At 42.0% G+C, this 27,462-nt stretch overlaps 2 protein-coding genes across 4 annotated transcripts; both read left to right on the top strand.

The window, feature by feature from the left end:
• Nucleotides 1-251: 251 nt before the first annotated feature.
• On the top strand, nucleotides 252-7,602 carry LOC119012155 (phospholipase ABHD3-like). Of its 3 annotated transcripts, XM_037085696.1 has the most exons (10): nucleotides 728-803; nucleotides 1,771-1,859; nucleotides 2,293-2,453; nucleotides 2,662-2,844; nucleotides 2,924-2,969; nucleotides 3,626-3,738; nucleotides 3,900-4,073; nucleotides 4,157-4,205; nucleotides 4,316-4,481; nucleotides 5,037-7,602. In XM_037085696.1, the coding sequence occupies exons 2-10, from the start codon at nucleotides 1,845-1,847 to the stop codon at nucleotides 5,240-5,242; spliced, it is 1,113 nt and encodes a 370-aa protein (XP_036941591.1). In that variant the 5' UTR covers nucleotides 728-803; nucleotides 1,771-1,844; the 3' UTR covers nucleotides 5,243-7,602. The 3 variants fall into 3 exon arrangements, with proteins under 3 accessions (XP_036941592.1, XP_036941590.1, XP_036941591.1); XM_037085697.1 differs by lacking the exons at nucleotides 728-803; nucleotides 1,771-1,859 and adding an exon at nucleotides 252-557; XM_037085695.1 differs by lacking the exon at nucleotides 1,771-1,859 and having other exon boundaries at nucleotides 252-803.
• An 834-nt stretch (nucleotides 7,603-8,436) lies between these two features.
• On the top strand, nucleotides 8,437-22,459 carry prkg3 (protein kinase cGMP-dependent 3). The gene is made up of 22 exons (XM_037085691.1): nucleotides 8,437-8,773; nucleotides 11,902-11,991; nucleotides 13,015-13,077; nucleotides 13,234-13,360; nucleotides 13,536-13,702; nucleotides 13,865-13,978; nucleotides 14,890-14,995; nucleotides 15,140-15,203; nucleotides 15,370-15,447; nucleotides 15,528-15,616; nucleotides 16,072-16,137; nucleotides 16,335-16,382; nucleotides 16,515-16,556; nucleotides 16,662-16,773; nucleotides 17,745-17,881; nucleotides 17,979-18,068; nucleotides 18,562-18,703; nucleotides 19,411-19,574; nucleotides 19,841-19,957; nucleotides 20,223-20,285; nucleotides 20,494-20,569; nucleotides 21,725-22,459. The coding sequence occupies exons 2-22, from the start codon at nucleotides 11,904-11,906 to the stop codon at nucleotides 21,809-21,811; spliced, it is 2,040 nt and encodes a 679-aa protein (XP_036941586.1). The 5' UTR covers nucleotides 8,437-8,773; nucleotides 11,902-11,903; the 3' UTR covers nucleotides 21,812-22,459.
• Nucleotides 22,460-27,462: the final 5,003 nt, after the last annotated feature.

Genomic DNA, 27,462 nt, shown 5'->3' with positions numbered 1-27,462 from the left:
GCCTGACTATTTGGTGCCTTAGCTATCCATATTTCCATGTATCATCTATGCTAGGCCTCTGTGTTATCTCAGCTGAGTATGTTTTGTTTCTACCTGTCTTATTTCAGTCTTCTTGCACATAATAATTACCACATTATGACTAGTAATAATGTTTTTTAAATATACCCCATGTAGCTAGGAGCTGTAATTCTGTTTGTATAGCACGATTTTTTGATTTTGCCACTGTAAAGTTTTTTTTTGTTTTTTGTTTTTTTTGTTTTAAAGAACAGAGGACGAAGAAAGGCGTTTGAGTGCCATGTTTGTAGTTTGAGAAGGAACTACATCGGGACGAGCACACTGGAGGGGCGGACCATAGTGTGAGGCGGACTTTGACATTGGACGTTGCTCCTCAAGCTTCCGGTCCTGTGACAACCCGGAAGTGTGAGCTGCTGGTTGAAGTAAGCGGATGATAATAACAGGCTGCAAGCGATACCGGCTCCTCTTCACCGTCGTCGGGGCTGATGGGACTTGTCGGAGAGGCAGTGCAACATCTTTACTGTTAGCTGGTGGTGATGAAGGCAGGTGGTCGGCCTTTAACACGTCTGTCTGTTTAGTTGTATGTCCCGTTGTGTCGGTGAAGGAGATATATTTAAGCTAACGCTACAAGGTTAGCTGTCTTCTTTCCGCTCCGAAATAAGCCGGTCATGTTTTTATCACACTCGGAGATATGGAGAACATACTGGGAGTGTGTTTCCAGACCTTACACGGTGTTCATCTGCTCCCTCACAGCCGCACTGTACTATCTGTGGGGCCGCAAGTGTCAGGTCAGTCACGGCGGTGAAGGCCAGCGGTAATGACTGCACAAAAACATGATTTTATTATGTGTTGTATGTCATTATTACCTAATTTATCTCATTGTTTCTTGTTCAGTTTATTTTATTGCGTTTCAACCTTCATTTTGTGTTAATCCTAATCTGCCGTAGTTCGGATTTTATTCAAATTCAGTTCTGTTACCTATCCTTTTAAAACCTATCTTACCCTATTTCATTTCTTCATTTTTTAAAATACTACTGTAATTGTTTTGTATTTGTCAGTTTTATTTAAATGTAATTTTTAATGTAATTTGACTCAATTTGATATTTTCTTATTTGATTAATTTAGGATTTTGTCTAAAGCTACAATTTATTTATATGTTTATCACCCTTTTTTCATTGAAAGTTTTTGGTCATCATTACGTACATTGGCACAAGATCTCTTTATTCACTTTATTCACACACCAGCAAAAATGTACCTTTTATAAAAAAAAGTATTTATTTAACTAAATATAGAAACAATAATGTTTTTAAATCTGCATTTGTATTTTTAACGTTTGCCTGATATTTCTCTCCTTTGATCTGTGAAACCGAGGGCACTCTCATACAGAGATCACCCATACAACATTATGTTTGTGCCTGAATCTGATGCTTTATTTTCACCCACATTTAGCATTTATAAGCAGCAAATGAACACTTAGTAGATGGTTTATAACACATAAAGCTGTAATAGATTCTTTATAACATTATTTAACATAGTGATATATTTTTGTCAGTGTTTGTTGAACTTGATATGCAAGTATTTGATCCCCCTCAGAGGAATTGTAAATGATGATACAACTGAAAGAGGTTAAAATACAGTTACAGTCATTATTTGCTGATTACTATTTTAATGAAATGCATTTTTTGGTTAGACTATAAAATGTTAAAACACTGTGAAAAATGTAATAACCTTTAACAACTTGTTTTGTCTCACCAGCGGTCCCAAAACCAAAGATATGACAATCATATAAGAGTAACAGAGAAACAAACAGCATCGTCACATATGTGAAGATGGAATCTGCAAATGTGTGACTTAATACATTTTCTATTTGTCAGCTATGCAATGAGTGCATGTTAGATTGATACCAAATAATTCTCATGTTATATACAAGTCTAAAAGTCATGTGATAATGTCAGTTGTCATATCCATCTTCTCAGATCATTATTTTTGACATTCTAGAAAATGTGAATAGTGTATTTTAAGTCAGGTTGTTGTTTTGCAGAACACAGCACTTAAACACACACACACACACGCACACACACACACACACACACACACACACACACACACACACACACACACACACACACACACACACACACACACACACACACACAGTCTTTAAGCCTCATACTTCTCATACTGTTATGTCCTGTTTTGCATGCTTGTCCTGTCAATCACAGGTGTTTTTCAAAGTGTTTTCATACCTTTATTATTCTGTCTCTTTCTTCCTCCCAGGCACCGGCCCTAGTTACTAGCAAGACCTTCAGTGCTTTCCTCCTCAAGCACTGTCCTGTGGTGTCTGAGAACTTCAGCCCAACTCCTTGGTGCTGGGGAGGTCGGCTCCAGACGCTGGTCTGTGCCTTCATCAAGTCCAAACCCCCCGCTGCTTATCGCAAGTAGGATGAAGCTCCTTTATGTGTTCCACTTGTTTTCATATGTTCCTTTTTTTTTTTTAACTACATTATCTATATATTCATGAAAACCCTGCATTTCTGTAAGAGTATTAAGCCTATGTGTTTTGAAGTAACTCATAATCTTAAACCTATAGACTGATGAAATACATTTTTGCCTTAATTTACCAGTAATCCTCACTTTATTCCTCAGTGAGCTGATCCGTACGGTCGATGGTGGTCAGATCTCTCTGGACTGGGTGGACAATCAGGCCAGTGTGCCTTACCCAGAATCCTCTACCCGCCCCACGGTGCTGATCCTCCCTGGCCTGACAGGGAACAGCCAGCAGTCCTATGTGCTCCATGCCATTTGTCAGGCCACCCGCCGCGGCTACAGGTCAGTGGTGTTCTTAAACCATCTCCTGTCTTAATGATGGAATTCTGTTACCTGTGTGCCAATTTCTGTTTTCTCCTAGATGTGTGGTCTTCAACAACAGAGGCGCCGCAGGGGAAGAGTTGCTGGTGAGTGCAATGTCGGCAAAGTGCGTTTCTGCGTCCACGTTGAGACCTTACATGTCTTTATCTAGCAACTTGATGTCATTAGGTTACATTTTATTTCACCTTAGTACTGTCCTTGTTTGGGTTTAGGGTTTGGCTTCAAACACTTGAGTTTGACCCCAAAAACATGGCCAGAGAATGTCCAGGCGTCATGCTGCATAAATCCAGTGATTTCATGCAAACAAATGTTGAAATGCTGTCTTGAACAGTGTCGCCCAGCTGTATGACTGCCATTCCCTGCACTTGTTGAAATTAAAATCAGCTTATTTACATGACACATACACTGTATGTAGTGATGTCAATATGGTACATATGATGTGTCTGCGGTTGCAGAATTGTATCCAAAATAACTTACAATAAGGACATTGAACCATGTGGATACATAATTACCTTGCCTTTTGGGAAAAAAATATTACTATTTATTTGTGTCCCACAGACAGGCAGGGTAGATTGGAAACCACTGAGAGACCAACTACGCCAATGTTGATTTTGGTCTGTTCTTTGGATTTGTAAACAAAAAGATAAAAACTGGATGACGCCAGCTGTAAGATTTCAAACACAAAATCTAGAACTGGAGCGCTGCATGTGACGCTGCTGCTCTGTCCCTCTGCTCGCTTCAGACGCCTGTCACCTACTGCGCAGCCAATACCTCAGATCTTGAGCTTGTGGTGCAGCATGTCAAAGGACTTCACCCACATGCCCCTTTGCTTGGTGCTGGTGTGTCTTTGGGCGGGTGAGTTGGTCTATGGTGATTCCATCTGCTTGCATTCTCTGAGAAAATGTTATTGAAAACTTGTTCCCTCATCAAAATTGTTTCTAGCTTTGTTTCCTATCTCTGTCTTCCCTTTAGTTCCCTTTTCAACATCCCTGTTCTTCTTCTTTCTTCCTCTGCAGCATGTTATTGTTAAACTACCTGGGCCGTAAGCGCGCAGAGTCTGGGATGGTGGCGGGTTTGACCATCTCCGTCCCCTGGGATGCACAGAAGTCCTCCGACTCGATGGAAGAACCTTTGAACTGGCTGCTCTTCAACTCCTACCTCACGAGGGGCCTGCGTCGTGCTGTCGCCAGGTTGGAAATACTTTGGTTTTATAAACACGTGCCTAAGTTTGACTTTTCGGCTTGTTGAAGTTGTTACGGTCTCATTCTTACAGGCACAGGAAGGTTCTGGAGAAAGTGGTGGACATTGACTATGTTTTGAAGGTCTGGCCCTTTCTTGACATTCACTTCTTTGTAACAGTTTCTCCTCATCTTTTCCTTTTTTGTATGATCTTTCCTCCCCACCTTCATTTAATATCTTCTCTATCTTGTAGGCACGGACAGTCCGTGAGTTTGATGAACGCTTCACCTCTCTTCAGTTCGGTTATAATTCTTGTACGGAGTATTATTGCGATGCCAGCCCAGACAAAAAACTCCCCAATACAGCAGTGCCCATCTTGTGTCTGAACGCTGCGGATGACCCCTTCTCTCCAAAATGCGGTCAGTACACAATAGGAGAATGTGGCTGTTGTGTTTGGCTTAGATTTTTTATTGTATTTTTTTCATTAGCTGACACTTGACATTGAGTCTGTGTCTGACGTATGTTACCTGCAGAATATGATTCATAAATAAAACAATAATTCTGTCCTCTTGACCTCAACTAAATCTATGATGTACCCTGGGACACTCCAGCTTGAAGCACAAGGCAATGTCACCTTCAGCCCCGACACCTAGATATGGCAGTGAACTGCTGACTGTCTGGACAGCATGAAATTTGGAAATATTTGGAGTATACAACTGAGAGCATCAATAGCTGTAATATGGTAGATATTGAAAAACTGTGTCGTACTTTAGTTTTTAAGGGCTCACGAATTCTTTTGGTTGCTCGACTGAAATATGAGCTGTTCTCAGGGGGTATAAATGTCAAAACAAGAGTTACATAAAGACATTTTTCAGCGATAACCTTAAACGGCCAAATGTCAAAGCTGTTTGGGATCTCCTGTGACTAAACAACTCTCACTAAATCCAACCCTGGATGTATGTATTTTCTTGCAGCATTCCCGGTGAACATAGTCCAAGGCCTGCCCAACGTCGCTCTGCTGTTAACGGCCCATGGCGGACACATCGCCTTCCTGCAGGGTTTGTTTCCCCGCGGCGAGAGCTACATGGAGCGCCTCTTCGGTCAGTTTGTCCAAGCTGTCTTTGAGCACCAGAGGGACATCAGGAAGGCATGCGGCATCAAGGAGGAGAAGACGAGCTGATCGTCTTTCGCCCTTGTTTGCACTCTGAACCAGACCCAACACCAGAATGACTCTCAACTGTGAACAAAATGAAGTCACCGGCTACAACCTCATTGCAACACATCATTTGAAATGCATAGCTTAGCTTTGCATGCAGTTATCTCACCACAGAAATGTTGGGTTTGCACCGAGAATGACCAACTGTATTGTACAATCATGTGACCTCACCGCTACTGAGCTAAACTACCTCTTCATCGTCTCAGGTTCTCTTTTCATGAACATTCAAAGAAGATTGAGAAAAGTCGAGAACTTTAAAGTATTCAAGAAAATCCTTCAGCCGATGAGTTCATGCCTACAAAAAATGATGTACAGCATACTGTATATATCAGTCTTTCTATTTTAGCTTTTCAGTAGAATTTTGATTGCTCCTAATTATCATATTCCTCTCACATGCCGTCCCATCCTCACTTAGAGTGCTGTAGTGTCGCTCAAAACAAAATGCACAAATAGTTGCACTTGGACTTCAGAATTGATTTGAAATTGTTATTTAAAATGAAATGAATCAAATGTGAAAACTAGAAAACTGCTAGCTGCCCTGTCGCTCTTGTTTTGCCCCATAAGCTCTTTTGGTTTTTCCAACACTTGTTTTCGTTGAAGTGCGACATGCCATAAAGGATTCCAATGGCGTGTTTTCAGACTTGAGTGCATACTTTGCATACAATTTCTTAATGCGTACCAGACTGTGAGGTAATCCTGCAAGTAGTTCAAACTATTGCTCTCACCCTCAAAGCTCCCACACAGCAGGAATACAAAAAAAGAAAATGTATTAAATGTAAACAAATGCTGCTTGTAGATGCTTTTGCAGTATGCCCAGTTGCAATGTAAATGATGCAGTACCTTACAGGTAAATTCGCTGACACTGCAGTAAATCCCTGTGTGTCACTAACTTGAGGTTTTTCCACCTGCTGTGAATAATGTAATCACATGTGGTTCTGAATTTTCTGTGTGTTGCAATCTGCCTTCTGTTTGTCATTGACGCACATTCTCTATCATGTCTGCATTCACGTCCACATGATTGTTATTAGGTATGTAGTTATAGGGAGGGCATTTGTTCTGAATGTAATCACTGATTTTAAGTCTTAGTACCAGGGTTAAGTGTGTGTGTGTGTGTGTGTGTGTGTGTGTGTGTGTGAGAGAGTAAAGAATATGCTGAAGGTTTTATTGTGTGTGTCACTGATGGTCCACTGATGATACAAACTAGGGATGAGCGAGTACGATGTGAACTGTTCCTGTATCTGTGCTCGTAATGGGTGGTGCTTAAACAGGAAGTGTGTGAATAACCAGAAGTTCATTGTTAAAACCTGAAATTGATGTGGCTTGATCTAATATTTAACTATTTACAGAACAGCCTCAGAACGGAGCTTCAGATCAATGTCACAATTCAAACTAGAACAAGTTTATTTTTAACATGAATGAATGAACTTCAGTCAGCTACCTGATGAGGATTGTGTTATGAACAATGTCGGATATTGACTTTACCAGAACCACACTTGTCTGTATCGGACAGTCGTTTCAGCAGAGTACTCGCTCAACCCTAAAACAAACACCATTGTATGATACTAATATCAAGGAATTCTTAAGATATGATTACCAGTCATTTTTACCAGAAGCTACAGTTGTTTGACATGAAGGTGTTAAAATTAAAGCAACAAATGTTGCTTATTGTTGGCTTTTTAAAAGGCAACCCTGCAGTGTGTTTACAGGTCCTGGGGAGTACCACTGTATATAAGTAAAAAAAAACAAATATTAAGCCTTTTGTGGCTCCAGACGAAGCTGCACGTAATCTGATAAATTGCCTCCAATTGCATCTCTCAGTGGCTAAATTGCATTGTGGGTAATGAAGGCGGCAATTTTTTGAAAAGCAGTCCAGTTGTCTACCGCTCCTGTAACACTGTTGGAGTTAAAAAGGATCAAAATAAATGTAGTAGAACCAGAGATACTGACTTTGTACTATATCAAAACCTGGTGCCTACATTACCCACAATGCAACTTAGCCACTGAGTGACATCGCTGGAGGCACTTTATCAGATTGCATGCAGCTTCCCTCTGGAGCCACAAAAGGCTTTATACTAATTTTCTTTCATATATGTAAACACACTTTAATGTGACAAATTGGTGAAGTTGCCCTTTAAGTTCAGCTACAGTTCAGTTTTGCTACATTTACTTGCCTTTATTTGCGGTGTTGTTTTCAATTATTATTCATTCTCACTTATGTGTGTGCTGCCACCACAACTATGGGCATTATGAAGTTTCTCTTTGTTTTTTTTGGTTATTGAATTACACTTGAATTAAAGAATGACAGTAGTACAAACTCACCGTCACCTGTGGCCCATGGTTTTTTCTTTTTTATTGATGTGTGTCACAGTGTAGGTATCAGTGGAAAAATGTAATAATGCACGCGTGCGACCCGTCACCAAGTCCAGCTGCCAGCTGAAATCCTTGCCGTTTTATCTCTCGAGCTGCGGGGTCATTAATGTCGCTGATTAACCAGGCAGGGTATCAATAATTAACTGTGAACAATAAAGGCCACCGCCCTCTGTCACAATGCGAACCCTTCAGCCTCATTTAGATGCATGCAATGACACCGCGGCCTGGAAAACATCCAGTGGCCTGTAGGAAAAAAAAAACAAAAAAAACCAACCTAGTGGAGCAGAAGCTTTGTCCTGGTCGCCCCTCAGCTTGGATAATTTTCCTTTCCTGCTGTCAGTTATGTGAGTGTTACTCTCAGAAAATACAGAAAATTCATCTTTCTTGTGTGCTTCTCATTTTTGCTTCCCCATGTGTGTTATCTTATACAGTGACTTTATCATTGTTTACTCAATCCTCCACTAAATTTCTCTGGTACCTCTGTCAGCAGGGAATAATAAATCACTTCTAAATGACACAAATCCCAAATCAGTTTTGCAGTTATGTTCACTTGAATGTAATAAAAAACAGCACTATGCACGTGTAGATTTTGACAGAGAACAGCTAAAAATCAGCAATAAATAACCTACAAAAAAATAGCTTCAGGTTTAGCTGAGAGTGATTTCTAGCCCCCCCTCCGACTTCTTCTTTTTCTGTCCACTCCATCCTCCTCCTCCCGCCTGTATTCCTCTACCTGGTGTGATGGGAGGAGCCTCGGGGTTATCGTTAATGATTCAACACCCGGAGCTGCTGAGATTGACAGATAGAGAAAGAGCAGGAAAAAGATTGAGAGTGAGAGATAGCTGGAGAGAGGCACAAAATAAAAAGAAGAAAAATAGGAATAGCCGAGGAGCAGATACGGCAATGTAAGCCAAGAAAGTGTGCGGCGGTGGAGGAAGTAATGCCAGAGGAGGTTGCAGGGTGCATGTTTGTGTGTGCTCAGGTGCGTCTGCAGAAATTGCAGCGGACACTTAACTGAAAAAGTGGATCTCGTGAGCGGATCAGGGTGGTTATTTGGCTCCTGTGATCCATGAGGCCTCTACTGGCTGGACTGACATTCTCTTCTGATCCACACACAGCCTGCAGGTGAGTATCAACATATTTATGGGTCACTGTATGTTTGAGAGTTGGGTGTCATGCAAAGAAAGATCTTAAAGACATTAGAACTGCTGTGTTGTTTAATTCTCATTTCATCACATGGCTCAATGTGTTTAAAAGTCATCTCAAAACAAAATACACCTTTTACGTAGCTTTCCTCCTTCAGATATTGAGGTTATCATGATTAAAATAAAAAAGTGATGATCACCATGTGTCAGAAGCCTGTGTTTTCAAGGCTCTGAAACGCGCCACGGGACCAGACGAGACACATGTTCTCTCCAGGCTTCTATTACAGGGCATCTTCTGAGAATTCAGCTGTACTTACACTCGGCCATGAATTAGTAATGAGACGGTATGGAGTGTACAGCGTGCTGCTCGCCTGTATCAGTATACAGGTGATCAATGGAGTCCTCGTGTTCCTGCTGTGCAGCGAAAAAGCAGACAGAAATATTTCACTTATGAATTTATGTTATTTTTTAGCTGTCTCTGCTAACTTCTCATTTTTCGTTCTTTCCCTGAAGTGGTCGCTGGATGTGTTTTCATTTCATTTTCCACACATCACTGATATAAGTGTGTCAAACTTAAAGGTGCAATATGTAAGAATTGTCCGCCCGATGAAGTCATACTCCAAACCAGTAGGGGGCAGCACATCACCGGAGTAACCGCTAATTGTTGCTGCCATTTGTTAGTTAGCGCTGTTAGCCGTGCAGCTAGGAGCAGTGGGGGAGTGTTGGTGTTTATGACTGGGACAGGCTACGGCTAGCTGGTTAGCATGTAACTTAAGTAATTTTATTTGCATTAACATCAAAACAGATTTATACCCATGCTGTTGATAATTTTTGTTTATCATTGGATGTCTTCAACTGACATTCTTACATACTGCACCTTTAAAGGGGAACTATGTAGTTTTGGATAATAATTATAAACTCAGAATCTTATAGTTCACAATATCAATGAGGTAATAATCCAAACTCAGACATGTTTATTCTTTCCACAAGTGAATGAACAAGCTGAGCAGAGTAAAATTCAGTCCCCAGAACACAGTTTGAAGCCAGAAGGGTGGCAGGATCCGCCACATATAAACAAAGTAAAACAGTATGAAGCTGTGTAGTCCTTCAGGGTCAGTTTGTTTATTCAGTTTATTCCAGCATGAAAACAAAGAGAGTTTGATTATTTAATTTGTGTAAGTGAAGTGAAGCTCTTGGTATTCTGATTAGAAGCTCTTCTCCCAAAACTACAGAGTGCTCCTTTAACATTAACACACAATTGCAAATCTTTATTGATGATCTAATACTGCTGCAAATCTACCTCACATAATCACATGGAGACAGCACAACTGGCAGTGTGCAGCAGCTCATGGGATCGCTGTTTGAACTCCGGTCGCCCCTGGCTGAACACGCAGAGTTAAACTAACAGCGGTTTTCCTTCATTAAATGTTGACCAGCAGGCAGTAGAGGTTATCTTCCACATCTGCCCCAGTCGTCTCTCTTTATAGCTGCCAGTTCCTAGAAAGCTTACATGGTATGTGTCTATGTGGTTAATAAAACACCCCAAGACAAATTTCAGTGGTGTAACATGTCGCAACGTATCATTAGCGCCCCAGTGTTCACAGGCCTGTTCACTCCAGGAACTGCAGCTGCATTTGGTGTGTGCCGGACTGCATCAGCCTATCACGTTGTTGCCTCCTTTGATGATCATTCGTGCAGTGTGATGGGTTATATTTCAGTTTAGTCACCATGTCACCAGGGTCGCTGTCTTAAAACGCCAACTGTTCTTATCCAGAGTCACCTTCTGCCCCGTCAAAGAGACAGCGATAATGGAACAGAAGCCATTTTATATCCCCCCCCCGTCACTGTTTGTTGCTCTATTGCTCAGCAACTTTATGATGTGCTAACATCAAGCTAATCTCAGAGCTGTCCAATGTTCAGGGTGAGGCTGCAGTGACTCGGGTCACGTGATGAAGCAAGTCGGCAAACAGCTCATGCCGGTCAGGCTCTACTGGAGCGGATATATGTGTGTGTGTTAAGGTTATTGGTCGGCCTTTGCGGTGGTTGTAATGGTTGGCCTGTCAATAAAGATGTAAACATCTTTCCGTCAACGGCACATAGAAAATGGCAGAGAAGCATGTGCACACATTCGTTGCGAGGCTAACTCCACTTCAAACACAAAACTGCAAAGAGGAGATTGTTAAAGGAGCAGTTCACCTAAAATATGAGAGTCGGTCATTATCTACTAGAACCCATGCCCATGGAAAGTCGTGGTTTGTAGCCCACAAAACATTTCTGGAGCATCACAGCAAAACAGCGCAGCAGCAACTAAAGTTAATGGGGACTCGTTTTAAAACGTGAATAAAACAACCAAAAATGAAAAGACAGAATGGCTCCTTACCCTCGTCTAGCACAATCTTGGCCTCCAGAAGCCTTGAGATCCTTTTAAAAGCCTTGACACCCTTTTAAAAGCTGAAATATTCACTGTCATTTGGGATCTCACGGAGCAGTGGAGCCATCTACTTCAGTTTCTTTGGTGAATACTGCAACGCTGTTTTGTTGCGAAGCCCCAGAAATGTTTTGTGGACGACAAAATTTCACCTCATTTCCCATCAGCATGAGGGGTGAGCATATAACAGCCAAATCTTTAGTTTTGAATGAACTGTTCCTTTAATGCACCACATCATTATTATATTCTAGAAGCCCCACATAACGAAATATGCACAGGTGCTCAGCCTGCATTAAGGGAGCTGACAGTGTAGGGTATTTTTTGTACTGTTTTGGCAGCTTTTGTGCAGTCACAGGTGCAGTAAAAGAGGTTTAGCAAAAGCTGGCAGGGCATGACAGCATTCAGACAGCACCCTGTTGACTGTCCATCATTAGTGTGCATTATTCAGCGGGCCCCTCGCTGTGTGCCGGCAGTGGAGTAGAGTTCACTGCCTTGTGAAAAAGGCAACAGACATACAGTTGAAATAAGACATCTGGGGCTTTTATTGTGTTTAACTCTGCACATACCAACACATTTGATATTTTGCATCTGTGTTCAAGTGCATCATTTACATGAACCTACATCGGCCTGATTATCTGTTTCCTCCCATCCTGTATGTTTTTCTTTACTTTTTCGAGCAGTCATGGAGAAGCAACTGGAGGAGCTGAAGCGACAGCTAGAAAAGCAATGTCTGATCAACGAGGAGCTGCAGAGGCAGAACCAGGACCTGGGTGAGTGCAACCATAACATCATACTCCTTATAACATTACAAGAGTAACTTCACGGGAGATGTGTGGTGTTCAGTTGACCACATCCAGCTGTGATATTGCTGTGTCACCTAGCAGGACAATCAGGATTGAGTTGTGTTCGGACAGGAAGCAGAGTGAATTTCCACGTTACTTCCCTCATATTTGGCTGAACGGCTTGTGTTTATTTGCCCCAAATCGTCAATGCATCGTCTCCAGGCTGACAGCTGGCTAGCAGTAGATGCACTGACACAAAGACTGCGACTGTCTCACTAAACAAGGATGCTATGGATTTTATGGTCTGGTTAAGTTTATTCACACTCAGAAAGAGTTAATAAAAGCTCCTGTTGTGGATTAATATACTTGGTTTGGTCACAGCAAACACAGCAGGAGATGCCCTGACGTCTCGTCAAAAATATCCATAAGCATCCATTTGGTTGCCAGAAACATTGGCTGGAAACTGTCCCGAGGTCTCCTTAAACGTATCCAGTGAAGTCAACATGATCACTGGCTCGGCACGACCTCCCACCACCATCGCTTCCACCCTCCCCTCCAGTTCTTTGTTGATTTCCTCCAGTATTTCTCATTGGTAGATCTCTGTATTTTTATTAAATAGATGCAATAGGTGCCTACTTGCACAGACGCCCACCAGGCCTTGCAGCCTCGGGGGAATTTGTACCACTGCATTTTAATTGCCTTTTTTTGTGTAAGTTCACGTCATCTGTCAGAACACAAAGTGATGCAGTAACTCTTTAATGCAAGTATTTGCAGAATTAATACATGAGCAATGAAAACATCAAATTGCAATGTCAAAGCAAATCTGTAACAACAATGCCGGCTTAAGAAAAACTGGCTGATATGAGCTTATCCCACATATAGTGATTAGATGTGATATTAGAAAAGTGTCTATAGTTTATGCACCGGAGGAGTGAGAACACATAATAACACATCTTTAATAACCATATGTTTTGCATTTTAAATATGTTTCTCTGTTTTTGATCCACATAGAGCAACGGCTGCAGGAAAAAGAGAAACTTCTGCAGGATCTCCAAAGCCAATATCATGATCTGGGTAAGAGTTCAAAATGAGCACCAGGGGCAAGGACTCACACACACAGAAACACAACCACCATGATCGAGGCGACCTTGGTTCCACATTAAGCTGGAGCCTGGCATCAATTTACAGTAGTTAACCCCCCGTTCGTGTGCCTCTGTTTGTCTGTTTCAGAGTTTCCCTCTCAGGGCGGTAATGAGATTGAACCGGAGTTCAGGAAGAGCCGTGCGGCTGTCATCGCCCCCGAACCGATCCCCGAGACCCTGGAGATTATGCGCACCAAGGTCAAGAAAACTGCCAGGTTGGTAATCGGTACTGACAACAGGAAGAGAATATCCCATCTGAGCCGGACTGACCAGGGGTTTTGCCTTCTTTTCCCAATTTAATTGCTTCTCCTTCACATACATAATGTGTGATGGGTTAGCATGTTCCAGTGACCTCAGACTAAAATGACTTCTTTCATCCCTCATCATCAGCGAAACAAATCTGATCGTCAGAGCCATCCAAAAGAATGATTTCCTGGGCCGCCTCGACGATGAGCAAACAGCCATGATGGTGGATCTCTTAGTGGTGAATAACTTCAAACCGGGGGAGGATGTCATCAAAGAGGGCTCTGAAGGAGACAGAATGTACATAGTAGCAGGTGTGGACACGTCTGGATGTGTGTGTGTGTGTGTGTGTGTGTGTGTGTGTGTGTGTGTGTATGTGCATCTGCAGGTGATGGAGGATTTTATTTTGAAATAATCTGAATTGAATTCTACTGATTTCTGTATGTTGCAACTTTATTTTCCTTCCACCTTTTTAGATGGCGAGCTTCGTGTCACCCAGGTAGGCAGGGACCTCCGTCAGCTCACCACTGGTGATGTGTTCGGGGAGTTGGCCATCCTGTACAACTGCAAACGGACAGCAACAGTTTCAGGTCAGCCCCTACAAGCGCATATACACAAATGTACAGATAGTAGAAAAGGCAAAAATACTTCGTCTGTTAATGAATGAGTGATTATTTTGTCTTATTGTGTTTATTCACAGCCAGATTACTTTACTGTACGTTGGCCTTAAGCTAGCGAGCAACGGCACGCTCTGTGGGTTGTACATCAGGTCAACTTCTTACGAAACTCAGCACTCACTAGACCCTTCTTTAGTCGTCTCTGTAACATTACATTTGTACATTTATTATGCCATATATACACTCCAGTCAATCAGCAGACATACAGTTGCTACTGCTGTAGCGGTGTTATTTTAGATGACACTACCTTGCTTGGCTTGACCCGCCCTACTCTGCCTCTGATTGGCTACATCCTGCCCGTTCAGTAATGTGCATGGGCAACTCTCACCAAAGATTGACTAGAGGTGAGATGTCACACTCTGTAGCCAAATCGGAGCATTCAAGACACAGTCTGAAATGGGTTGCTGCAGAAATGCACCATATGAGAAACAGGATCTGTTTTTTGAAAATTAAAGTATACAAACCTATCCTACTAGGACCCCCAAATAAAAGTGTGAACCTGAAAATGAGAATGATGTGACCTCTTTAAAGTACACAAACACCCAACGATTGAGGTCTGCAGTTTGTTGCTGCAGTCAGGTTGATAAATGGGGTTGAATCCACTTTACAATCCCATAAATGAAAAGTAATCACTAAAGTATCTTCCCATCAGGAGATCAGAGCAGAATCCAGTATGACTCTGCACTAGACCATTCTCCAGAGATGGCTGGCTCTATTTTAGTCCATAATGGCTCCCTATGTATTCTTGTGTAATGACAGTAAAACAGCTCAGGCAGACTTTACAGTCTACGCTTCAGCTCTCCTCACTTTCATTTACATTGCAGCAAAGACAGCAGTGCGTCTGTGGTACATGGAGCGACAGACCTACAGGACGATCATCACCAACAAGTCCAAGAAGAAACGAGAGCAGCTCATGGGCTTCCTGAAGACGTGAGTTTTAAGGACTCTGCTGCACATGTGGTGGTTTCTCCTTATGTCCCGCTGCCATGACAGCGTTGGCATCTTTCATGGCTTCATGAGTCATATCACAACTATTTCTAACCCTGCCGCTATGTTTTCTATACGCTGCCACAGGTCTCGTACTCTGAGGGACCTGAATGACGTCCAGCTGTCCAAAATCATTGACTCAATGGAGGAGGTGTGTAAATGTGAACTTTGAGTGTTTGAACCGTTCTCATGTCCAACAACAGACTTTATTTTGTTTGAATAACTACTTATCCCATCTGCAGGATTTGTGGATACATATTGTACATTTTCAAGACACCTGTCATGATGGCTTTGTTCTTCTGTCAATCACCCCTCAGGTGAAGTACCAGGACAAAGATGTCATCGTTCGAGAAGGAGCAGAAGCAAACACATTCTACATCATCCTCAAAGGAGAGGTAACACAGCGTCTCTTTTAAACGTTGTATACAAACATGCACTCGTTCTCTATCCTCACGCCTGTCCCCCCCCACCTCAGGTCCTGGTGACTAAGAACGTGAACGGGCATCAGAAGCAGATTCGTAGGATGGGAAAAGGGGAGCATTTCGGAGAACAGGCCCTGATACGGTAAACATACAGTGGCAGCGAGACACATGCCTGAGGATATCTGTTCGAGCCTTGTGCAACATCCTCCCTCTCCGTGGACACCTACCCTCGGCTGCGGTCATCTCTGACATCATGATTGCACAGCCTGCCAATTACCGATTTGTCATCGTGTCAGCCAGTTTTGTGAGAGCTCAAAACATTTGGCCAACGTTCAACTGTTTCTCCTTGTTGCGGGTGTTAGTGTTATTGCATCAACCCAACGCTCATGTGGACGCGGTCCAAGTGTTTGTTGTCTCACTGGGAAGGGTTTATGAGGCAAAGACCAATAAATAGTCAACAATTCCTCGCTGTAAATGGACAAATGAGCCTCTGTTGCAAGTTTTTCTCAAATGAAATGTACAGTAACGACCTACTTATCATGACAGTAATGGCCGGTTTCTCTGGGTTGACATGTGAAATACTTTCTCCTCTCGCAGGGAAGTCTTGAGAACTGCCACCTGCTCTGCCGACGGCCCTGTCACCTGCTTCTCCATTGACAAGGAGTGAGTCTGACAAGACATTCTGAATTATGAGAGTAAATGGAGGTGACGCTCCAGTTCAGACAGCAGCTGCTAGTCCCTGAGAATATACATGCATGAGGGAATTCCTCCAGCGTCTGTTTGTCTTCCGTCAGTGTTGCTTTGTTTGCACTTGTTTGTTTGATGCTCAGCTCAACTAACAATGCCTTCTTGTCCTGAAGGGTATTCGAAGAGACAATTCCCATAGAGCACCTGGAGCTATTTGATGAGTATGTGCCATAAAAACACTTCACATTCTTTCCTTAAGCTTGGTGATAACAGGGAGATGTGTACACAGACTGCCATGATTAGATTCTTGCTCAAAACTTGACTCTCATTTGTTTTTGTTTTTTTCCTACTAGCTCCAAAGTGCTGCAGGAGGCACAAGCTCCAGTGAAGTCGAGGTGAGGATGATAAGTCTGGAGCGCAATCATATGAATCACGTAAATTAGCTCCTTAAGATGGAATAACATGAGTTAAAAGTCCTTCTGTCCTTCTGTCTTTGTCAGTCCCAGCTCCACTCTGAGGTTTAAGGATCTGGTTCCTGTGTTGTATCAGGAGGGTCGCTTTCAGGGAGACCCCGTCACTCTTGGAGTCGGAGGGTTCGGTCGTGTTGAGCTGGTAAGTGTTTTTTTGTGGTCACTTTTCTGGATTGCTACTGTGATATTTGATAGAATGCAAAATGCAATATTTCTCTGAAAAAGGTACTGAGTTAGCTGGATTTTACGACATTAAAAGATGGACAAAGCTTCAACTGGTCTCAAAAAGAAGTTTGATCATATGTAAGCTTATGAGAAAATGACCCTACTTCTCACTTGATTTATCACGTCCTAAAATATTCCTAATGAGTTTTATGGTCTCGATCGCTAGATTCAAGTCTTCTTCAAGACGACGTGATGTTCAGTTATTAAATTATGGTCCCATTAAGAGTAAAGTAGACAATAAAGCAGGACATGCATTAGGGAGGGGCTAGCATCTGATTGACAAGTAGCTGCTTCTTTTTCATTCAGATCCAATCAGGATTAAGGCTTAGCAATCAGCTTCACCTTCTCATCCAAATATGGTCACTTCTGGCTCCAAAAAAACAAAACAAAATTAAAATAACTAAACGTCAAACTTTTAAAAGTTTCTGCCTAAAGGACATTATGTTAAGCCCAAGATGAGTAAAGCAAGAAGTAGGACAGGAGGTGGTAAATTGTAAGGGACTGTAGGAAAAAATGTTGGGGCTTCATCTAATCTTTTATATTACTGAAAAATGAGGCAGTTTTCTGTGTTATTGATATTCATCTTGGATCGTCCCCCTCACAAGCGCAATACTGACAAAATAAAACAAAAAAAAGCCCTGATATTGAGAAAAGATATTCAGATATTTTTTTTAAAAGAGAGAAATGTCATTAAAAAAAATGAGAGAAAAATAAAGAAATGAAATATAAAACACTCCTGCTCTCCCCAAATTTAGACTAATTGTGTTCCTACCAGCTCTGGTTCCTACCTGACTCTCTGGCTTTTAACTCTCTACCCACAAACTACCATCCTAACCACTGATCATTCAGTCATTTTAAGCAATAGTTATTGTTTGTTGTCATTTTAAGATGACCACAGTGAATCACGGCACGTATTACGCCATGAAGCGAGTCAGCAAGAAGCACATTGTTGCCAAGAGACAGGAGGAGCACATGCTGTTTGAGAAGAAGATCCTTAAAGCCACCCAGTGTGACTTCATTGTCAGGTATCACAGACGCACATGCTCATTTCATTTCAACAGTTTAACGTGCAGAAAAATGTGAGCAGGCGTTAAAAACTTCTGTTTTTTTTTCTCTCTGTAGGCTTCATGCTGCTTTTAAAGACACAAGATACATCTACATGGTCATGGAGTTCTGTGTTGGAGGAGAGATCTGGACCAAACTCAAAGAAGTGTAAAAATCACAGAGACACTGATATTTCTGCTCATACACAGTACATTTACAGCATTTAGCAGACCCTTTTCTCCAAAGCGCCTTACAGTAATTCATACACTGGTTTGACATGCAGACGAGGGGATTTGAACCAGAAACCTTCTGATAACTTGATGGTGGCTCTACCCACTGAGCCACAGCTGTTCTATTCAGATCAAGCAGAATATTAGGATGCACAACGTGGTAACCAGTGGGATATTATCCAGAAGAGTTTTATTTGCTTGCTGCAAAACTTGTAGCAAAACAAGACATATAGCGAATGTTGTCACCCACATCCATTTATAGTGACAAATATAAAATCAACTTCAGTTCCTAAGAGCTGTTGGAGCGAAGTAAAAATGAAAATATCATGGTAAAAGAAGTGGTAAAAGGTAATAAATGTGTCTGAGAGCGATGCAGAGGAGTTGGGCTTGAAGAGGTGTATTTCAGCCGCTTATGTCTCTGTGATTTTCAGAGGGCGTTTTGACGAGCCCGTCGCTGTGTTCTGCGCTGCCTGTGTGGTGGAGGCCTACGCCTACCTCCACAAGAAGAACATCATGTACAGAGACCTGAAGCCTGAGAACCTGATGCTGGACGCAAAGGGCTACGTCAAACTGGTGAGAGCTTACCTGTGCACGTGTGTTGATTTCTACGCTCATTAAAGGGGAACTTCACCAATGCAGGTAATGTAGGCACCAGGTTTTTAGAAGCCGTCCACCTAACTCTGCCATTCCACTCCTATAACACCGTTGGACTCAGTTTAAAGACACAAATTATTAAAATCGATACAGCAGTTCCATCTTGTGTCTTTTCAAAACCTGCCACCTACATTACCCACAATGCAACATAGCCACGTAGAGAGAAAGAAATATCTTCACGTGTAACATCTGCTGAATTAACAAGAAGCCCCAAATACTGAATAGTTTGTTGAGGGCATCTTTTCATATAGTTTATAAAGTGTCTCCTAACACAACAAGTGTCAAGACTGGGCATCTTTTAAGGGGAGTCTGGAGAGTCTCACCTCAGGCATCAAAGAAGCGGCCTTCAGCGTTGCATTCTTTAATAAATGGAATGCACGCGGTGAAATCAGTTGCAACTGTGTGTTCACACAACCCCAAAACCTTTAAAAACACCTGAATGTGTAAAATTGGTGGAGTTGCCCTTTAAGGACAAGGGAAATATGACGGTAATGCTCTTGTTAAGGTGTGCTCACTGGTGTTTTTACATGCAAAGGCAGCACCAAGTTTCTGGTATGCAAACTGAGTATAGGATTTGTATATTTCCCTCTCTCCGTGTGTGTGTGTGTGTGTGTGTGTCTGTACAGGTGGACTTTGGGTTTGCAAAGGAGATGGTGCGCGGCGAGAAAACCTACTCATTTGTTGGCACTCCAGAATACATGGCCCCGGAGATCATTAAGAACCAGGGGCATGACTTCGCAGTCGACTTTTGGTCCCTCGGCATCCTGATCTTTGAGCTACTGGTGGGGAGGTAACACTGACACACATGCAATCATCTGATAAGCCTGAATAAATAAAGAATTATTCAGCAAAAGGACGACTATATGTCACGAGGCAGTCACAAGAGCGTGGCGAGTGAATGAATGAGCCCGTGTTCGCCAGCAGATGGCAGCAGGGAAGTATGACTGACATCTGCACAGTTCAGTGTTTGCAGTCACAGATTCAGATTGTCCAACACCAGCTGACGGAACCATTTCCACGGTGAACATCACCCTTCTCTCTTTATCTCCCTCTCAGCCCTCCCTTTTCAAGCTCAGAGCCTCAGAAGATTTACGCCAAGATTCTGGACGGGGTGCTGAAGTATCCACCGTACCTGAGCGAGGCGGCCAAGTCCATTATCAGTAAACTGTGCAGGTGAAATCGGGATTAAAATTTCATGCACCGATAATGCCCATGGAATGAATTCAAAATGAAGTGAGAATAACTTTCCCATGAAATAGAGTTGGATCATGCAATATGCATGTGAAAATGGAGAGAAGTTTGAAGGTTTCACACGGTGCAGAGCATGAATTATGGAGCATATCTGAAAAATCAATGCACCAGTATTTTTCGTGGATTTGCAAATCTCTTGAAATATTTTAATCCCTGAGTGACCTCTTAGTGTGTTTCTTATCTGCAGACCTCGGCCGGGCCAGAGGTTAGGAAACACCAAGAATGGAATCAAAGATGTGCGGCATCACAGGTAACTGTGGCAATGTGTCACACGATAGCAAAAGAAAAACGTGTGATGTCACGTAAACCTTTTGGTGAAAAGACTCATCAAGTATTCACCACCTGGCCTACTTCCTCTCGTCTTGACAGTTTAAGTCCCTACTACCGCTGAATCCTTCTATTTCTTCCTCGTTCTCGGTACGTTTGACCTGCAATCTCGTCTCATCTCTTCCCCGCAGGTGGTTCGGCAACATGAACTGGCACAAGCTTCGTGTGGGTCAGCTCGACGCCCCCACAGTCCGACTCATACGCAAGGCAAGTCAAAAGCGACCGCCTGAGCTTGTTTACTACTGTGTGGAAAGAGGCTTTTGTGTGGTTTAAGGAAAAAGAAAGCAAAAAACACGGCCAAGAACACTCTCTCCCAGAGAGGATTCTGTAGAGTAATTCAGACCTACTGGCTGCTCCTTTTTTTCTCTTGAATACTGAAACATGAAATACTAAGTGTACAACAATCAAAATGAATATTTTCAGAGGAAATTATTTAAACAGCCCAGTATCCTGGCAGTTTGTAGTTGAAATTGGCACAAAAAATGTCTGTATGACTTGAAGAAGATTTGATTTTACCAAAAAATTGTTGATTGCACAATATTATCCCTGTAGAATAATGACATCTCGGGCGTTAAGATTGCCTATAAACTTAATTTTCACAATGTAGTTTTGTCTGTGACTGGGTGCAGAATCTCCAGGGAAAATCATGCCGCTCTTGGTCTGCGCTCACATCTCCATTATAGACGAAATGATTGAATAAACTCACATTTTGTCCCTGTTGTTGGTTGTTTGTACTCTAGGGAAAATCGAAACAATTCAGTTGGCCTACAATACCACTTGAAAACACTAGGGGGAGTAGGTTGTCACGATCTGTCCTTAACACTTGACCAAAGAGAAACATTTCATCACAGTCCTGTAGGCCCCCCATCCATCCTGATTATTTGCCCGTGCAGCATGGTCCATAAATAGTGTTAAAGAAACTTAGAGCAGGCACAATAATATTAGTTGTGCCTGAGTACAGGAATCTGTCGTGGTGCTGTGTTAGAATCTAACACTTCCAATCTCAGTGAATCGGCTCTTTGTTAGCATAGTTTACCCAAATACAAAATGTCAAAGTAATAGCCAAAATGCTCAAACTTTTGCAGAAACTACCTACTGCTCACATTAAGGATCTGAATTGGTTTATTTATTTATTTATGGAAGCCCAAAACTGGTATGGGTTAAACGTATTTCCTCAGTTTTCTCATGATAATGTGTATTTATCGGAATAAGGAACCTTGTTTAAGATAATAATAAATAACTTGTGATCTCAAAATAACGGCATCAAAAAATTATCACAGTACACATATGACCGTTTCGGGCTTCCACGCATGTTAAATTTATCCAACTTTTTCGATTGACTTTTATTTTTTCCTCCTTCAGGGCCCCTGCTACATCAACTTTGATCGTTTCCCTGTCGATCAGACGAAGGTAGATGAGGAGTTCTCTGGTTGGGACCGTGACTTCTGACCTCCGTGACGTCTCCCGCGTCACCCACCAAATCCTAAAATCCTCCCTTGAAGCCAAAACAAGGTCACATGATGGTAGTAGGAGCTTTGTATTGAGAAAAACTAAGAAACAAACAAAAAAAACCCCATAATAATAATAATCCATGTCACTGTTGGTTATGGATGACCATCAAGGAGGCGGATGGACAGATATGGTGTGAAGATGTTAGGACGTTCTGTCTCTGAATGCAGAACGCTGATGAAGAAGTGTTTATAACACTGTCCCCTGATTAGAATAAAACACCCGTCCAAGCGCTTTGCCTCGCTGAGAAAAATAAGGCTTGAGTCACACCGTACAGTCTGTACAAAAGGCCAGCTCGTACCAAACCTGACAAATGAATCAATACTGATGTCGTCTCTGTTTTGTTATGTTCGATCTGATGCTCACCAGCTCGTAGCAGAGCTGCTAAATGCTTTAATATTGCTTAAGTTGTAGTTGTTGTTTTTTTTATCGTGAACCGTCACTTTTTTCCCTTTGTTTTTGGAGAATCTGTTTCTGTGCAGATTGTTCTCCACGCACCTTGATTGTATTTTAAAAAGATCATAGAACATTCCGATGAAAAAAATTCGATGTCTCGAGTTTAGTAAATAAAAGTGCCCTCATGCTTGAGTCAGCTGTTTTGTCTCCCACACGTACCCGGCTTTGTGTAACAATCAAATCCCAGGAGTGAAATGGTGCAGATTTTTATGCTGCTGTGGCCGAATCGCACATATATTGCATACAAAGAGCAACTGGAGCTTGCAGAGATGTTATCGCAGGGATGAATGGCCTGGGAGAGACTGTCTGCAGGATTAATCTGATGGACTCCATGTTGGTTGCAGATGATTTTTTTTTTTTTTTTTTTTTGGCTATGGATGGGTACAGCTGTCCGTCAAGGCAGCGGGAGGAATCCTTTTCATCCTTCCTGTTCATGCCTAGTGAGACTATTTTTCCACACCAGTATATATATTTATATAAAAAGAACCCTCACATGAAAGGACTCATATCTTCCAAAGTGGAAAGATTCACACCCAGATGTTTCCCTCCTGCTGGAGAGACTTTGAAGTCTAGGATCGAACGCATGGACAGCGCTGACAGCAGTGGCTCAGAGGATGTACAGTATAGTACAAAATGATCTCTCTGAAGGAGGTTTCCTGCTGAGCTGCACGTACGATCGACACGTTTGAAGGGCAACCTTGTCTGTACCTGCAATCAGTGTGCCAACATCAAATCAACAGTGTAAACAGGATTAGAGCAAATTACAGGAGCCCTGGAGCCCTATTGTGTGCGCCACAACACAGTCTGTTGAGTCAGAGAAGTGGAGAGGACAGGAGGGAAACCAGTCGACCACGTCACGTGGCGTTATTTCACACCACTCCACAACTTATCTCGACTTTCTTAATTCTCTTCCTACAGGGAAAACTTTTAACCGCTGTAGATAAACAACAGACTAAGGAAAATACTACCATAACATACATTTAGTTGCCAGTTTATAAGCTCATACAGCGATTCGATACAGCCCACTTTTAATAAAGTTATAAATGAATACAATTTTTTGGAGATGCTGTTGAATCTTAATGCATTATGATCACAGGTGTTTAGTTTTTAATATTCCAGTCTCCCTAACTGACACGTACAGGGCGGACAGAACATTATAAACAACTCTCACTGTGACGAGCAGCTGCGCAGTCAATACCCAGAAACTGCTGCACAGCTCTTGTGTTGTGCTGCATATGCCTTGTGCCAACGTGTTCTCATTTTTTTTTTTATCGTTATTGTTATAATAATATTATTGATGCACAATGTGTTAATGCTGTATATTACCGCAGCTTATTACATGCATCACAAAAAACACAAACAAAGAAAGGAGAGGTTCACAAGAGGGCAAAATCTATACCCACGGGCCTCAGATCGACTAGATCCAGCCCTACATTCGGTATTTTCACAGAATATGTATGTTCACAGAATTCAATTTTATCGTTGAGCCACCATTGTTGCTGTTATCGAATTTATCTGACAGTTCCCAGCCACCATTGTCTGGAGTTTGTTCAATGAAGTCAACAGTGAATTGCTCGAATTTTCCAACGAGGCGCCCTTATAGATTGCAGAGGACAACAGTGCCGATCAAACCTCAAATGGTGGGCAAAAAAATGAAAACATGAGCCAAAAACAGGCATTTCTATTCTATTCGAATCATGTATCCACTTGAGGAGGATTACAGAAATCAAACACTTGACCTCAGTGATGTTATATCACACAGTGTATTAGAATGTTGCAATGTACACTTCACATATTGCATCAAGGAGGGTTGTACCACATGTTTCATATTCGCTTCTATCTGACGTTCGATGTAACCAGTGTAAAAGTCTTGAAGGAACAGCAGGTGTGGCCGGTAACGTTTACTAAACGACCACAGAGGGAACGTGTTTTACGACCAGACTGCATCAAAAATAAGAATGAAAGGTTGAATCGACGGTTCAGTGGTCTCTGCTGCCGGCTTCTTTCCCTGAATATCTCTGTGGGAATCTCTGCTGCGCCCAGCGTGAGCGGATTGACTCTGTGGTTTAATTCAGGCCACCATGGAACGAGCAGGGCTTTGCTCCTTTTTCTTGTCCCATTTGTTTCGTCATGAGATGTTCCTTCTGATCCGGTGCTCCTTCTTGAGATAATCACACTCAGTGTTCACATCTGTGCTCATTAATTATTGGTTGCACCTGTGTTCAGTCGACTGAAGCCCGGCTGTTTGCTCGCCACTTTGCTCCATCTCTGATGTTTGAGAGGTCTGAGTGGGCGGCTGTTTTCTGTGTCGGGTCGTCTGGATCAATGATTAGCTAACCTGCTCCCCTTAGGCCGATTCTATTACCCGTACTCTCTGTGTTTCGCCGCATTTTTGAGAGAAAAATATTGACCAACTGATTAGAGTCTCTACCTCCTGCACCAACTCCCATTCATATTTCCCCACATGAGTCACAACACATGGCTGGTTTGACTTCGCTAATGCGGATTGGCATCTGATAGCCTGAGACTGCAGGGAGGCTGATGTATAGCCTGGGCACGTTTTGCTAAGGGAGCTGATGATTCACAAAACATGCATGTTAACGAACATTGCTTCTGACATATAAAAAGCCTCCTTGCATGTGTCTTCGTGTTAATGTTTAGACTGTATGTGCTTATGTAACCACCAATCTCAAACAGTCTGAATCTGCGTCATGAAATGTGTTCTTTCTCTGTACAGGGATGGTTGAGTGCAAGTCTGTCGGAGTGCCATGTTAGAGAACTACATTACAATCAAGCCCACAAATGATTTGTATTCTTTGTTCCCTCCACTAGCACCTCTGAGATGTCTCCTTAACGTCCTCCAAAACTGGCACCAAACTATCTGAATTCATAAACAATTAAAAAATTAAAAAAAAAAAAAAAAAAAATCTGAAAATCTTTAAAGTAAATAGTTATTTTTTTCCGGCCACTTGGGGGCAGTAGAACACGACATTCACATACTGTCACCCAATGAAAGCTATCAACTTTGCAAACAGTTTCCTCTTCATACTTCCAGCAGATCAATATTGCCAGTCATATAGAGTTGTGCTTCTGCGCACCTTGTGAATGTTTAATTTATTTTATTTTGATTTTATATCCCTTTGAGATCAAGGTCTGTTGGACAAGAGAGTCCCGGCGGAGGTAACAGCCGTGTCAAAGTCACGACAAAATTAAAACATAATATTCATACATCCACGATAACACAGGAGAATGTAAGGCCAGATAAGGTAATTGAAATTAAATGTAGTTATTTTAAGAAACAGTCTCAGTTTAATGCTAATGCGTCAGTATGACAAGCTGCTAAAGGCTACCGTGTTGTCTAGCTAGCTGTTAACCACATCTGTCTGCTGCGGATTTATCAAAGCTTTGTTGCTGAATCTGGATCTGGATCTAAACAATAAGCTAAAACTGTGTCATCCAAAATAAAGCTGAATGACACTAAAATGCTCTGATGGGAACTGTAGACTTGGGCGACGATTCTCTTGTGACTTTTTTTTGTCATCTTTTACATCACCCATAGTCATCTGAACATTGCTGGTACAAAAACATTTATCAGATCGACTTTATTGTAAGAGCGCGATGATCCCAGGAAGAGATAAACGACCGACGCCAAACCAGCACTCACAGAAGTGCCACTCCTCTTTGCAAGCTCACATGTTAAGTGTGTAAGAAAATGGAAATGTTACACGAGTCCAAAAGAACTTGAATGCTTTAATTTCACGTGGTGCCGTCTGTTGATGCTCTCACTTGCTGCTCACTTTCCCTCATGTGACACTTGCTTCCTGTTTACAGAGTTAGGACTCAACCTGTGTCTGAAATATCCTTTGGCATTTCCTTTGGTCTTTTTTTCCAAATATTAATCAAAGTCCATTCCCTGGGGTGTTTGGTCTGATGCGGCTGGAAGAACTGGAGAACTGCTATCCTCACCTGTTTCAGTGGACCTTTGCTCTGATGCCAGATTTCACATCCTGCTCGACTCACAGTCTTTTCCCACTTTATTATTAGACCTTTTTTTCGTGGTCTCATTTGTGAAACAGAAAGGTTTCCTTCTAAAGAAAAATAATAAAGTTGTTGCCAATAATTTACAGCCCTGCTTGTGTATGCACAGCATCATCTTACATGTGGCATATAGTATCTCTTGCATGCAGGGTCTTTACCCCTCTACGTGCTTTGGTTTCCTCTCTGTAATCATTGTGCAACAGTCGTTATGAAACCTTTTAATTGAGGAAGTCTCAGTCTTGAATCAATTGCAGCCTTTCCAGTATTATCAGTGAATTTGTTTTGCCGTCTTTCTGCATAAATGGCTTATTAAAGCCCTCCAGGCACTGCTGAAGAAATTGAGTTTCTCATCAGTGTGTGCTTTCTGAATCTGTGTGTTTGCTGATTGACACTCTTCTCTATAACATCAAGGTCCTTATCTCTGATGAAAGCCGGGCTCGTTCACAGTGATGAGGTGAGTGAAGGCTAAAATTATCCAGATACTGAAAAACTCTTACTGTCTGGAAATGAAGCATGTGCTCTGACAGTACTGGTCTACACACAGCGTTGTGTATAACGGTGTTGCTCCCCAAGCTTTCAACTCTAATTTTAAAAATGTCCCAACAGACCGAGGCTTTTCGCACAACAATCAAAGTTACAGGAGGTTGTTCTGTGCATGAATTCCCTGTTTACATCGATTTATCTAAAACCGCTTCCTCATTCGGCCTCAGTGATTGGTTTCTTTTCTGCGTGAATGGACTCGGATCCCTGTGGAAGGGCTGCATTTATAGGTCCTTAAAATGGCTCTTTTCTGTTCAACAGCACACACAAACAAACTGGTTCGACATTAAGGGGCAGGAGGCATAAATAGTTTGTGCTGTGTTTCTTATTTTGGATTTCTGAGGTTCCTACAGTTAACTGCATGAAAAGAGTTGAAGTAGGATTCAGCAGATCTTTCAATTATTCAGGGCTGTAAGGATAGAAGTTATCATTATTATCAAAGCGGAATCCTAAAAGGCCGTGACATGTCATCTCATCGAAAAGTGCAGGTGTAATTGATGTCATTAATAATGGTGGTAATGTAATGGAGCAATCACTTATATTTTTATAGGCTGTTA

Source organism: Acanthopagrus latus, chromosome 22 (assembly GCF_904848185.1).
Source record: "Acanthopagrus latus isolate v.2019 chromosome 22, fAcaLat1.1, whole genome shotgun sequence".
NCBI lineage: Eukaryota > Metazoa > Chordata > Actinopteri > Spariformes > Sparidae > Acanthopagrus > Acanthopagrus latus.
Note: the sequence above shows the minus strand (reverse complement) of the source record. Positions and strands in the feature narration are given on the sequence as shown.